This window comes from Cyprinodon tularosa, unplaced genomic scaffold (assembly GCF_016077235.1).
Source record: "Cyprinodon tularosa strain WSP-4 unplaced genomic scaffold, ASM1607723v1 ctg1382, whole genome shotgun sequence".
Lineage (NCBI taxonomy): Eukaryota > Metazoa > Chordata > Actinopteri > Cyprinodontiformes > Cyprinodontidae > Cyprinodon > Cyprinodon tularosa.
Genome location: NW_024038203.1, coordinates 1 through 15469, shown reverse-complemented (window position 1 = coordinate 15469; position 15469 = coordinate 1). Strand labels below are relative to the sequence as shown.

General features: G+C 37.6%; 1 protein-coding gene across 1 annotated transcript; it reads right to left on the bottom strand.

Annotated features, from left to right (window-relative positions):
- Positions 1–11404: 11404 nt before the first annotated feature.
- On the bottom strand, positions 11405–14969 carry LOC119778756 (adaptin ear-binding coat-associated protein 1-like; the record flags this gene model as incomplete). Its single annotated transcript, XM_038278121.1, has 6 exons — positions 11405–11904; positions 12495–12591; positions 12818–12965; positions 13344–13452; positions 13773–13854; positions 14894–14969. Coding segments are annotated over 6 exons (567 nt in total), but the record flags the coding sequence as incomplete, so codon positions are not given.
- Between the last annotated feature and the right edge of the window lie 500 nt (positions 14970–15469).

Genomic DNA, 15469 nt, shown 5'->3' with positions numbered 1-15469 from the left:
AAGGAGGTTAAGAGCGATATCTGTTTACAATCAAAGTTACTCTTAAAAACAGTCGCAATTCCTCCTCCTCGGCCAGACGTCCGAGGAGAGTTAAAAAAGGCGCACTCATCAGGTAGAAGATCGGTGAAAACACTGGACTCACCAACCTTCAGCCAGGTCTCAGAGATGAAGAGGAAATCCAAATTCCGGGATATGAAGAAATCCTTAAGAATAAATGATTTATTCACAAGCGATCTGGCGTTTACCAGGCCAAATCTAGCATGAGCTGGCGGGTCAGGGCGATCAGCTGACCGGGAGGCCCGACACAGAGGCCGCAGGTTCCCCAGATTTACTCCGCGCCAGCGGGGACGAAGAGAGCAGAGTCCGCGGGGTTGAAACATCACATCCGAGCCCGCTACCGGTACCAACCAGGCAGCGACGGGGTCCAGGGAACGTCGAGAGACACAAAGGCGAAGCCCCGCTCCATATCCACCTCGATCAGGACGTACCAACCCGGCCTTCAGCCTCACCAGACAGCCGCTACGCTTACCCCGGCGGCGGGGCCGTTTTCGCCGCGGGGGTGGCGTCGGAGTGTGGCAGAGGTATGTCGGGATGCCCGATAGGAAAGGAGGCAACGATTTTTGTCCATAATAATTGAAGTTGACGTTGACAAGATTTTTGGCGTAAATCCTCAGATCTAACAGTGTTTGGCGATCATACACCCGTAGAGTGTTGACGGTATGTTCAAAATAAGTTATAAACAATAGAAAAACAAACAACAATCGGAGCAGCTGACGGCCCGCCTGACACACTGGCGCCATCTTGCTTCCTGACTACAATGTAGCTCGCCACACAGCTAGTTATGCACAGCTAGATTGCTGATCTTGATTTTCTGTGATTGAAGCTTCTTTCTCTTGCAGCATTATTCTTTCTTTCTTTCTTTCGTGTGTGTGTGTGTGTGTGTGTGTGTATGTGTGTGTGTGTGTGTGTGTGTGTGTGTGTGTGTGTGTGTGTGTGTTAGCCTCATATTTGTGTTTGCAATACTATTTTTAATTTGCTGTTTGTTTATGTATGTGCAGCGCTTTTGCAACTCTGGGCCGTCACATCAAACCTGATTCAGCTTAACATTTGCCATTGTGGGAAATGTATAAATCTCACCAAAACTTACTTAATAAAACCAATTTTTAGTAAATTAGTTTAAGCTCTTGAAAATAATCCCCTTGTTATAAAAAAAAAACCCAACAGGGTGTGAGTGAAAGTGTAGGAATCTTTTTCCATTAAGTTAGGTCATTTAAAACATTTGTTTAAAAAAAGCAAAACCGGGCCATGAATTGTAGACTTTTAGAAACAATTTAAATACTGCAGTTGTGACTTTTATGTATGCTTTTATCAGGGTTCAAGGTTGCAGTGCACCAGAACCACAAAAAGATTTCGATCAAAAGACGAAAAGGTCATCATAACAGTATAAATTCAAATCCTGAAACTAGCACGCACAAAAAGAGTGAGAAACTAAACACAAATTAACAAACTTTTAAAATATCAGTCTAAAAACAGTAATTAACATCATAGGAAAAAAAGATAATATCGCAAGACCATTTAACAGTAATAAACCCAAAAAAGATGAGAACATAAAGATAAACATTGTAAATGTTTAGTGGAGTTAAAGACTAAGACACCATCTGTGGAGCTCTTTGTTATATTTGGATCGGGACTTTGGAGAGTGTAATACTTCATGTTGGCTCAGGAATGGTATGTAGACTGCAGCAGAACCAAGCTATAAACAAGTCCAGAGTTCAATTTCCGTACATCACAGTCAGAGCCTGGTAGGGATAAAAGATCATCATTAAATTGGACAATTTTTGCCCAAGGGCTTTCAGTGAATTAAATGAGCATGCAATAATAGAATAGCATAAGCTGACTGTCATTCTATCATCCCTCTTCCTTTAGTAGGAACACACATCAACATGGAAGTATTACACACGTACAGAGACACACGCTGTGAGGTCCACCAGGAAAGCTCTCCCAGGTGCTTTCATAAATAGATACTCAGTCATCAGTTTGACACTAAAACCTTTCAGCACCGCAGATGTGCCAGGATCTTCAGCCTTATCATCCGGCCAAGTCTCTCTGTGAATGTATATGCCAAAGCAATCCGCTGGGTAGTTTTTAGATCTTGGAGCTGGCACCATGAACAAGGATCAAGTGCTTAGACATGACAACCATCAATCTTTTTTTTTCTTTTTTTTTTTACATTTAGATTTTGCAAAGGTTACAGCTGCACCAAGGAGAGAACGCAGCCAGAAAACAAAAGAAAATTGTTGTTTTGGTGCTTGGTTTTCAGCCAATAAATGTTACTCTGATCTCCTCTCTGTGTGCTTCACTAATATGGGAATGAAGCCTGCTGTCTGTTTGATCTTTTGCACATGTATTGAAAGAGAAAGTCTTCAGAAGTCAGACTAAGGTCAGAGAAAGATTGAGAGGAGAGCAGCTGATCAAAGAATAAATTACAGCAAAGATGTTTAATACCAGCTAGGAGAACCTGAGGAGTAAAACTATTTTATTAAATTCTTAACATTATAGTATAGCATTATAGTAATATTGCAATATTATATCAAACTATTTAAAAAACATGAACACAAAAATATGGAGTCGATTAAAAGTATCTCTAATACTTGTTTAAAAGTTGTTATTTTCAAAAGGATCTTCTTATCTGAAAAACAAGCCTCATTAGACCACATATACTAATTCATTGAGTAAGTCTGCAGATCATGACCTGATGTCTGAAGATTTAAAAGGATTATAATGTCAATCCTGTAAATGTTTACTCTTTATTACTCCAAGTTGTATTACTCCAAGCTGGAATGTTTTGTTTGAAGTGTTTAGGATTTTCATAGCTGTCTCACCAAGGTGAGAAATATGAAAGGAAACAAATGAGGAATTAACACATTTGCAATCAAGCAGTGACAGATGCTGACCCAATTATAAATCTAAATGTTACTTCTGGAGTGTGTTTAGGTCACCTAGGGGATAAAATGACCTTATTAACGACTTTAAATTTGACCTTTTGGCTCTGATTCGATTTCTGACACTGCTTAACCCAGCAGCTCCTAAATCTTTCAAATTACCAATGTCATGAAGTTCACCAGTTCTTGGTTTGACCCAACAACTAACTCATGACCTTATAGAGTCACAGGTTGGGGTCCTTTAATGTGGCCTGACTCAAACTCTTATCATTAAAGGTCTATTCTTATGACTTCAGACTTTAGTTATTTGGTCAGGTTACTGTCACAACTGTTTTTTTTCTGATATTGTCTGATATACAGACAATCACATAATAAAAGCAGATAGTAAGTGACAGAAAAAAAAAAGTATGAAAACATTTTATACACAATAAGTCAATTGTTGGAAATTTGGCATAGGTTGTTTAATTTGCCAAAACTTTGTAGAGCCACATTTTGCTGCAGATACAGCTGCAGGTTTTTTTTTTTTTTTTTTCTTCATCTAAATATTGAAATTTCTGCCATTTCCTCCTAAAACAGCTCCATCTCAGTCGTACTTGATAAGAGAATCCTCTATCAGTGTTTTGTGGTGTTTTGCCACAGATGTCTAGTTTGATTCCAGTCTGAACTCAAAGTGGGCTGTTTATAAAACATTTTTTTTTTTTTTTTTTTTTTTTTTTTTTTTTTTTCTGAGCTATACAGTTTCAGCTTAGACTGTTAGTTCTTTGTCTGGAAGGTGAACATCTGCATCAGACTCAAACCTTTTCATGCCTCTAAGCTTATGCTATTCTAAATGTTTTTCTTCAGCACCGTTCTGTGTTTATCTACATCTATGTTCCCATTAACTCTAACCAGCTTTGCTGCTCTTCTGAATGAAAGCATCTCCATAGCATGATGCTGCCTCCGCCATGTTTCATCATATGAATGGTATGGTAAAAGTGATGCTTGGTGTATGTTTTCATCAATTGTTTTAAGACTCCTTTTCTCAGAACTCCCTGCCATGGTTCCACCGAGAGCTGATTCATGGACCATCTAATGAGATAAGAAACATGCACTGCTTTATGTGGGAGTATCAAATTAAATAAAAAAAAAAAACAATTATATCAATTACAGTTTGAGCTTCTTCAGCTAAATGTTAACCTGCTCAGTTATGAACATTTTCAAGCAATGGAAATATTGATTTCATGCATTTTTTAGAGATTAGTTTAGTTTTAGAGATTTGTTGTTAAAATGGAGAATTCAGCTATAGTAACTGTAGTAATAAATGCAGCAGCTGACTCTGTTCAGTGCCAAAAGTCTTTAAGTTTCTCCTGAGCCTGAATGCCTCATGAGTCCCCTTAATTAGGCATGTGATAATAGACCACTTGACAGGAGCATAAGGAGGCTCTAGGGAAATATATTGTTTGTATAATAAAGGAACCTGTTTCTGGGTTCCCAGAAATAAGAGAGGCAATTAATATAAGTCACATAAGTTTTAATACCAATTCAGCATTTTTAGTTGATTCTCTTTATTTCTGAAGAAAGTAAATATTTTTAAGTAATGGCTTATATACTGGAATTAAAAAACAAACTTCTTTGTACCCTGAAACAAAACAGAAATAATCAGTCTCTTTATTTGGTTTTTATTCTGTCTTTTTATTTATTTTTTTTAAATGAATTTAGGATCAAAGTTGTTTTTTCTTTCTGATTTTACATGAACAAAATCTCTTAAATTACATATTTACAGCCCACCTTCATACCAGAGTTTTTTCATCTACACCAAAGAACCATTTCTAGCCCGCTGATAATTTTGCATGACTGAAGCCTGATAAGAGTGGATCTACACCTGCCTGAAAGGAACACTTAAAGCAAAGCTGCAGACTAAATACCAAACGGGCAGGAAACAGATCTCCTGAGGACATCTTGTTTTTTGAATACAAGACGGTCTCCAAGCAGCTGCTCAGAACTTTTTCAGAAGCTCAAGTCAAACTGAGCATTAACTCGTCTAATGACAACTTTATATAATGCTGAAGGATGTATCTTTTAAAAGTGATGCTAATATTAGTTTAACTGACTTAAACCACATGTTGGACGTCTTGTGGATCCATCCAGACTGGATCAGACTGGTTTGAGAGACTAGAAGATAATCTGATCTTAGAATGCCGTGAAATCACAGATTTTCACAAATTAATCAATCATAATTTTTAATAAAACTTTTCTTTTCTTCTATATTGTATCACAGTAATAAATCTTCAAAGAAAGTATGGTGAAGAAGGTTTCTGATATGGAGAACAATGTCTTCAGAGAATCTGCGACCCATTCTTTCTACAATCAATCAAAACGACACCTGAGCTTCTTGGAGAGATGAGCTGGATGTGTGACAGCATGGGGTGACCCAGATCAGATGAGCACTGAGATCCAGACATACAGTTCCGCTTAGACATTTACAGTCACTCCTGTTCATAAATCACTATAAACTGAGGGCTTTGAAATAGTTAAGTGAAGTTATGCAAGAAACTACTTTGATTTGGTGCAAATGCCAGTGGTGGCTGGTGGAGTTATCTCTATAAATAAAAAATAGACGGAATAGGCTATAAATTCAAAATAGACATAAACCAACCACCAATCAATCATACCAGTAAATTTATGATTGCAAACAGAACATAATTTAATGTACAGGTTTACTTTCTGTACATAAACTTAATTAACACAAAAAAGTTTCTGAAAGTAAGTATTGGTTTAGATCACAGCATCTACAGCTTTGTCAGTTCTGGTCCACCTAGGCAGCAGGTCCATGAGCAGTGGAAACTATGAAAAAAAAAATAAAAATAAATAAATAAATAAATATATATATATATATATATATATATATATATATATATATATCAAATGTAATCAAAAATCTCTTAATTGTCCCACATTGAGTAAATGTGGTGTTACAGCAGCAATAGATTACAGCATTAGCGATTACAGCATCATTAGTGGTGGAACTTAAAATGTGTATAAAAATAACAGAAAAAGTGACAGTTAAAAAAAATATTAAAAATTAAACAAAACACTGTACTAAACAGTGTTTCTACAGACATAAATATCGTGCATTTGAAGAACATATAATCAATAATGTTCTTCAAATACACAATATTAATGTCGACTGCCCCAAGATGACGCCACGTAATCACGTCAGCGTCCATAGGCCAAAGCAGTCAATACAGGGTCTACTCTTATATTATAGCTCCATTTATACTACCCTTTCGAAACTGTACTGAGACGGGTCCGAGCACGGTAACCGAGATAACTGCTGAGTGTAAATGGCACGCAAAACTGAACCGGACCTTGCCAGACACAACCGACCGCGCTAAGCTGGTACTAGGTCATCAGATAAGATATTAAAGATTTGAAAAGACTGAGGAGTTTTAATACAGAAATGAGGGAATAACAAAGTCGTACATTTCTAAATATACAGTGCTGCTTGAAAGTTTGTGAACCATCCAAACATGGCCATTGTTTTCTAAAGAAAAGTTATAATAATCATGTAAAATGTACATCCAAAGCTCAAATTGTAATGCGGACCTTCCAGATAAGGAACACAAAGACAAAAAAGATGCATCTTTTTATTATTTATTCAACAAAAGTATTTTATCTGTCAAAGACAGAAAATATGCCAAGTGCAAAAGTATGTGAACTCTTTCAGTTAGTACCTTGTGGCACCGCCTTTTGCAGCCATTACTTCGACTAAACGTCTTCTGTAACCACAAACAAGTGTCTCACATCTGCTTTTTGGGATTTTTGTCAACTCCTCCTTGCAGAACTCTGCCAGTTGAGAGATGTTGGAGGGACATCTGGCATGTACTGCCCGTTTCAGATCTTGCCACAGCATTTCTATGGGATTGAGGTCTGGACTTTGACTGGGCCAATCCAGAGTGCAAATCTTCTTTCTCTTAAGCCCTTCTTTGGTACTTTTGCTGGAATGCTTTGGGTCATTGTCTTGTTGCATAATCCATTTCCGTCCCAGCTTCAACTCCCTGACTGATGGCAAGAGATTCTGATCAAGAATTTGTTGATAGCCCTGGGAATTGACGGTTCCCTGGATAATATGGAGTCGTCCAGGTCCAGAGGCAGAAAAGCAGGCCCAGACTTTCACATTTCCACCACCGTGCTTCACTGTTGGGAGGAGGTTCTTCTCTTTAAAGTCAGTGTTTACTTTTCTCCAAACATGGCGCCTGTGATTGTGGCCAAATAATTCAATTTTGGACTCATCCGTCCAGAGAATGGACTTCCAGAAAGCCTCTGGTTTGTCCAAGTGTTCTCTGGCAAACTTTAAATGTGCAGTTTTGTTCTTTCTTGAGAGCAGAGGCTTCCTTCTAGCAACTCTCCCATGAATGCCATGTCTATTGATATTTCGCCTGATTGTAGACGCATGTACATTTATCCCAGACGCTGACAGAGAGGTCTGCAATTCTCTGGAGGTAATGCGTGGGTTGGCCTTTACCTGCATCATTATTTTTCTGGTGCTTCTTTGTGAAAGTTTTGACGGCCGTCCACATCTGGGCAGAGTTGTAGTGATGCCTAGTGCCCTCCATTTGTAAATGATTTGTCTTACAGTGGATGGATGAAGCTGGAATCTTTTGGAGATGGTCTTATAGCTTTCCCCAGTCTGATGGGCTGTCACCACCTTCTTCCTGACGTCCTCAGATGTCTCCCTTCGTCTCGGCATTGTTGATCTGGTCTTTATGCCTTGACACAACAGTGGTTTGTTTGGTTTCGTCTCCCTTTTAACCAGTGCACCTCCAAACTTTTCCCAAGGACGTCTCATTTGATTGGTCTGCTTAATTGATTACTCAAGCACTAACATGTGCTTCACCTGAGTCTTTTACCTGATTGTCTTTACCAGTGCAGCTGTGGTTCATTTACTTTTGCAGATGCTCTGATTCTGTTTTTCATTTAGTTTGCTTTCAACTCCCACATTTTCCTCAAAACAAATGAATGGAATTGATGAACATAAACCTGACATTTCATATACAAAAACTGGTGATGAAAAAATAAGAAAATCAGGGTAAAAAAAAAAAAAATCTAAACTACTCAACTAGTTCACAAACTTTCAAGCAGCACTGTATATTTTAGGCTTAAAAATGAACATCTTCAGAGGTCATATCCTAAGTTACTGAATACATATATATTTTCATACACCCCATATTTGGATAAATGTGTTTCAGTTCATCTCACCGCCAGCAAATTATTTGTCAACCAGCGGGACATTTAAAAATCTGGTAAGAAATGGCAGATTTTATTGAAACTGGTTGGTTTCCTTGCATGAACCATGGCCTGAGTGATCATGTTTTCCATATAGACTGGAAGCACTATGATACTACCACCACCATGCTTGCACCAGGGAACTCTGATGCACTCTAAAATTATTTTGAAAATAAATTAATATCAGATTTTTTCACCAAATATTTTTTTCTCAGAATGACATTAAGGCTTTCCCAACATATTCAGCTGACACAATGGTCCGATGTTGCCTTGGAAGTAAACAGAATTGATCATAAACTCTGAGAGGAACTGAGTTCCTGATAATTCCTTAGGGAGACCCTCTCTCCGTCCATCCAGCTGTCTGCTGCTCTCCGTTTCCGTCTGTCAGCAGAGCTAAAAGCTGCAGCTTGGTGAAGTCATGTCCCAACGTCTCACAACATTTCTCACTTCTACTATGACCGTCTCAATTTCCTCATTAACAAGCTTCTTAGAGTACAGAGTGACAACCAGAGGATGGACAGGGCATGTATATGGTCTAAATATAGAGTTATAGAACATAAACTGAATTTGAGCAAATACGGATCTGAATTTTGAATAGTTTACTGTAATGACATGTTTGTCATATTTTCTCTTCAACCATCAGTCACTGACAGCCATACATTGATATTTCTTCCTTTTTTTCTCATTAAAGGCTCTGAAATATATTTGTATATAAAGTGTTAGTAAAAGTGTGAAAGTTTAAAGCAAAAGGTAGGAGAAAAAACATTTCAGACCAAAAAGAAAACCCTGTAAAAAGATTATAATAAATAAAAGTTCATATTTCACTGGAAGCTGATTATGTAAGATCAAACATTAGTGCCTATTATTGTTCATCAGTGGTTTCATTTGTGATTGTGACTATTGTCCTTCCTTTAAATAAAAACATAAAAAAATGATTCATCAGCAAATGTTTGCTCTACTGAAAAGATGCCAGGACAAATGATTTTTCTTTTTCCAATTTTCATCCTTTTATATTTGTGATTTTCACTTTTCCTGCTCTACTTGCAAATTCAGGCTATGGTGGAATAATAAAGCAAATTGCCTCTTTTTTAAGCGTCTGATCTCAAAAACATATTAAATCTTAGAAAAACACATAACAGCAGCATTATAAACATGAACACCACAGGGACACGTTGAGGACATCCATCTATTAATGACTTCATTGATTACCACCTGCAGTGTATTGCTTCAATCCGCAAACTGAAAAACTCTCACGCTGCTTGAGCATCAGGATATATTTCCTGTTTTTCAGCCTCCATCATCACCAGATCATATTTTAGGTGAAACCAAAGAGTGAAAGTCTCTTCTCTCTCATAATAAGTGCTGGAGACATAAACCTCTGTGGCGAAATGCTCCAAAAACATTGAATAAAAACAGACTTCAAACCGTCCTTTGAAAGGTTTTATTGCCTCTCTCTCATTTAATTGGTCATAAATCAAGTGTTAGTCCAGTGAATTTACAGCCAGAATGGAAAAAGCAACAAATGAAGGACATGATATTTTATCTAGCAATAACATTAATGTAAACATAACTCATGACAATAAAACACAGTCATTCTGACAGCTTAATGCCAGTTAAATACCGTTTATGTGAGTATCTCTCTCATATATCTATGCAGGACATTTTAATTCACAGCCAGTAACAAAAATCAAACAAATTAATGTAAACTTGTTTCTGAATTCAACATCAGAATTTAAGAGCAATAAGATCCACAGTTAGACATTCAGACTGAAGCGACAATCATTTTGTTTCTCCTCCACGGCTCTGACGGCTCCTCTCAGATCTCTACAGTAAAACATTCGGTTTATTAAAGGAAATGTCAAAAATATCTGCCAAATTCTTCTAGGATCCAAACTGAATACTATTTTTATTAACCACATCAGTTTTTATGCTTCTCCTGCTTACCAGGCAACAACTTTACCTGAAAAAAATGCCTTCAAATGATGCAAGGTTGCAAATGATGCAAACTGTTGCAATGTCTTTATGATACTTTTCTACAGATCAAACTGGATTAAAACCTGCTACATAAATACATACATAGACTTGTAGTTATTCCAAATATTTAATACAGGGCACCTGGGTTCAAGCCCCAGTGTACAAGCAAGGGCATCTGCTGCAGGTTGTACATCCATCCATCCATCCATCCATCTTCCTCCGCTTATCCGGGGTCGGGTCGCGGGGGCAGGTTGTACAGAATTACTTTATTATTGTGCAGAAAATATTAGTGCTCTCAGAGAAAAGCTCAGTATTGAATCAGAACGAAGCAGATTATTATTCTACCTTCCCTTAAAAAAAGACTGCTCAATTGAAGCAGCAGCAGCACAGCCTACATCAAATTAAACTCTACAACTACTTCACAGTGATCACACTGAAAGCGGAAATGCCAAAAGCAGAGCTGTGGTTCGACAGAAACCACCACAGGTTCGCATCCTTATGATATTCTGAAGATTAAGCCATCATAGACAAGTGTTGCCTCTAAGAGTCTCTGATCTTAGCTGCACTTTACTGCACAAAGCTGTTCTTTTCCAGCTCAAAAGCAGTATGGCCAGTTTGATCTTGTTTTAAGGCCTATTTAGATCAGACAAGGTCATTCCGTAAAAATTCAAAAAATATCCACTGGACTTGGTTTTCAAGATTTGAAGACGTTTCGCCACCTCTCCAGAAAGCTTTCTCAAGGTCATTCCTTTTTCCATTAAACTTCTACAGTTTGTTTAATTAAAGAGTGGGGATAGAAGAAAATAATTATTTGCATCCACTATAATTGTTGCAGTAGACAGAGCAATCTGTAATCAAATTAAACTTGGTTTTATACCATAACTTTACTTATATATCTGTATATATTTATCAGGATAAAGAAACCTCATTTTAAACATCCATTCTGCAGCACAATTTTAATCCCAATGGTAATTTTTGTAAGCTCGCATTTAATTTAACCTTTTTTACCAAAATAAATTCATACAAAAGGGTTTTAAACAAATGAATTCTATCCAATGCAGGACTACCCTACAAGTTTTATGTATTTTTTATCATTTCAAAAAATCTCAAATTTCTTTTTTATAAAAAAAAAATATAAAACATACTTAGGGGCTAATCCTGATGAGTTATACTAATCAGTAGATCTTTTAATCTCAATAGAATATTTCTGTAAGTCTATTTCATTTTTTGCTTGTTCAATTTCTTACCAAATACCAAAAAGAGCTGCTAAGTCTAGACGTTTAGTTCTCTTTGGTGCCAGCAGATGGAGCCCTCACATAAATAAAATGTAAATTCATGCAGCAACAAAAGATAGCTCTGCCCCCTACAGGCGAAAAGATGCAAATACATGAAGAGTAACACCAGCTTCATAGCCCTTATTAGTTGTTGTTTATGGCTCATATGAACTTCATGGCTTTAACTCATTAATGCTTCATTTGCTGTCGGCAGCATTTTAGACTGAAGAGAAGCTTTATTTCAGTGGAATGATTTTACAGAACGGCGGCGGTTGTTAACTCTGCTGCCAGGAGGGTGAGTGTGTGGGAGATGCTGTCTGTGTGGTTCACACGAAGCCATGGACACGAACGCAGGCGAGATGAAACACCACGGCTGACGTCAAGCAGCGGCGAATCAGAACTGGATCCAGTTTGTGGAGTTCTGAGGTGTTGAAGGAGGAGGAACAGAACTGAAAGTCAGAGCACAAACAGGGGATTTAGACTTGCTTTTGTTTCTTACGGAATTTCACTACATAAAAGACAAAACAAAAATAACAGAATAAAATAATGTGCAATCTTTACAATTAAAAGCTGAAAACAAAAGAACATCATATGTATTAATTATTTTATTGCGCTACTCACACACAAAAAAGGTTTGAGCAAATAAATCAGAGATAAAACAACAATGTCTGTCAATGTATAAAAATGAAGTCTATTAAGTCAGTGTTTTTCAATCCTGGTCCTCAAGGCACCCTGCCCTGCATGTTTTAGATGTTTCCCAGCTTTCACACACCTGTTATCAATTGATAGCAGATTATCATGCTTTGCTGAACTGCAATTATCTGAATCAGGTTTGCTGAACCTCAGAAACATCCAAAACATGCAGAGCAGGGTGCCTTGAGGACCAGGATTGAAAAACACTGTATTAAGTCATTGTTAAATTGTAAAAGATTTGTGGGGGGAAATAGCCAAAATATTATCACTGCATAGCCAGTATTATGAAAATGTGAGAATCTACATTGAGCACAAAGTCTCCATCACTGCTGAGTTTGAAATCTACCTTGCAGGAGCTGAGAATTCTCCCCAAAGTACATCTGAACCCTGATTTGACTGGACCACTGTGTTAGAGTTACTACTGTCCAGCTCCAAGAGGCAGCCTGTCAGAAACAAAGAAAAATAACCGTTTAATGCAGCTTACAGCCGACACTCATTTCCTGAAGCCAGATATGCGCCAAATAATAAAGATTGAGAAAATGGGTTACTCATGTAGGTTAAAGCCGCCCAAGGCGCCAGACTTCCATCATTATTAGACCAGTTACTTTCATATCAGCTCACCAACACCATATTGACCTGGTTGCAGCTTTAATGTGTTGTTCCACTAACCTGAGGCTGTGCTGGCTGTCTGGGGGACCATGTTGTGGTTGGATGAGCCTGATGGAGGAGGCGGAGCTATCTTCCCTCCAGGTGGCGGTGGAAGGAGTCCAACTCCCGCTGAGCCTTGTGGACGGGGCTTATCCCGCTTTTTCCCCTGCTGTTTATGGAAGAAATTTAAGCCAAGTTAAAGGATTAGGAGGGGAGGAAATGAGCAAGTTTATGGTTTGAATTAAATACGCAAACATTTTTATGATACACATATTTCTATTAACAGTCTTTGGAAAAAGTGGTACCTAAAGTGTTGCTTTATGCTAAATGTTACTGCTGGTTCAAATGTGTTTAGAACATTTTGTGCTTTCTTCTAGTGTCTGTTTATTATGCTGCAAAACTTAATTCTAGAAACTATTTAAAGTTTTGATTGATGCAAACCAAATTGTGTGTCTTTGATAAATATTCCTTAGTATCATGGGAAATAAATGTTCATAAAAATATTAAAACAATTAGAGAATAAAGGAAGAATAAGATGTTTTCTTACCCCTATATTCAATGTGATAGTCTGTCCCTCCTTAAAGCCCAAATCCAGCTTTGGTTGAATGTTGCCAAGCTGGCTGTTTTTGCTGATTTCACTCTCCTGCTTCACCCACCTGTAGGGATCCAGAGAGACAAAGACTCAGTGAGGATTCAAAAACTAGGCAGCACTTTGCAGGACAACAAGGTCTGAATTATTTTTCTAAGGGTTTAAAACAAATAAAAACTCACAGAATCAGTCTGCTGTACATCTGTAAGTAGGTCAGCACAGAGCTGCCTCACATGTAATTTTAAATAAATGCATGAAAACTGTTTTTCATACATATTCAAGAGTAGCTTTAAATTTATTATATTCAAAACTCTTTCTTTTTTAAATTAAATTGTTTTGATCAAGCAGAACAATTTACTGGATTTTGGCTGGAATGGTTTAGCTTACTTGAAATGATCCTGCAGAGCCACGTTGAAATCAAAGGCGTCCCCTCGGTCCCCAAAGCCGAGCCCTATGAAAGCACTGCGCCCTGACATGAGAGAATCTGTTTGTGATGATTTGCTTACAGACTTCAAGTGTAGATGTGGCATAAATATACCCAACAAAGTCAGGCAAAAACATCTCATAGAGCCAAAATGTTTACAGGTTTGTCTCATTTTATCAGAATTTGATGTATTTTATGAAGAACTAACGGAAAGGAATAATGTCAAACAATCGGAATACACAGGGTCACTTATTACAGATAAAAAGAGTCTTGTGTGTTTCTATTCAATTGGCTTTACTCAGCACCTTGAATTAAAATTCATTCCAACCAAACGCCTTCAGAAATGAGCTAACATAGTCATTTAAGGTATTATTAATCCAGTAGCGATACCAATTTTTCCTTGCCGATATTGACCTGATACAAATAAAGCATATTTTTATGACTTATTTTGTACAGTAGAATGCTAGAAATTGCTTTATCAACTGAAATCAGTATAAGAAAAATTGTCAACAACAAAACGTATGAAAATAACTGACCCATGTAATATTTATCAATGAGTTAAAGAAACAGAAACAAAGTAATTCTATCCGCATGAAAATATTTGAGATTTTTGATGCTGGAAAATATAATACAATATTATTTTTTGAGTTAATATTGGACCGATATCCAATATTTATAACGGATTGCGATACCCCTAAAATCCAGCTGTTCTGTGAAGCCTCGAGATTTGTTAGAAAACATCATGAACCAACCAGACAGGTCAGGGAGAAGCTTTGGGAGAAGGCTAGGTTACAAAAAATATAGCAAGCTTTAAAAGTCTCACAGAAATCTGCTCAATCCTTCATCTGAAAGCGGAAGTATAAATGAACAGCAAAACAGGCAGGACAAGCCCATCTGAGAAGCCAGGAAAGGAAACCATTAAAGGAGAGCTGCCAAGAGGAGCTGACCAGGATCCACAGCTCATATGGGGTAATTTGACAAATGGCATGCCTAAAGACATTAAAAGTAACTGATCAGATGAAAATACACTACCCTGCCCTTAATACAAAATGCTGTGCTTGTTAAAAAAAAAAACAGAACTAACGCAGTGATTGCAGCATCCCGATGGTGAAACATGACAGTGGCAGCATTATGCTGCAGGGACCGAAAAGCCGATCATGCTGTAAGAGAAGAAGGATACCTAAATTCTTGAGAAAAGCTGGAGGGAAAGAAAAAATGAAACTAGAACAAGACCCCCTGAAAATCCAACCAGAGCTCTTAAAGAAATGTTTCAACCTAAATCTAAGAAATTGTTCTGTTCTCAGATACTCTAGCAAATCATTAATAAAGTCTTTAAACATATGCATATGGTGCAAAACGCTGCAACTTATCTCAGTCTTGCTGTTCATCCATTTTTAGGAATCTTATTAGCGGGGCCACATGCCGAAGGCATGGCCCACCTACTACTATTGCACATATTTATTAGGGGGGCCACATGCCGAAGGCATGGCCCACCTATTACTATTGCACATATTTATTCCGCGTATTATTATTAGGGGGGCCACATGCCGAAGGCATGGCCCACCTATTACTATTGCACATATTTATTCCGCGTATTATTATTATAGCTTATAGTTTCCTCTCGTCCCTAAAAAACTTCGGCGTGTAACTAGTCACCACC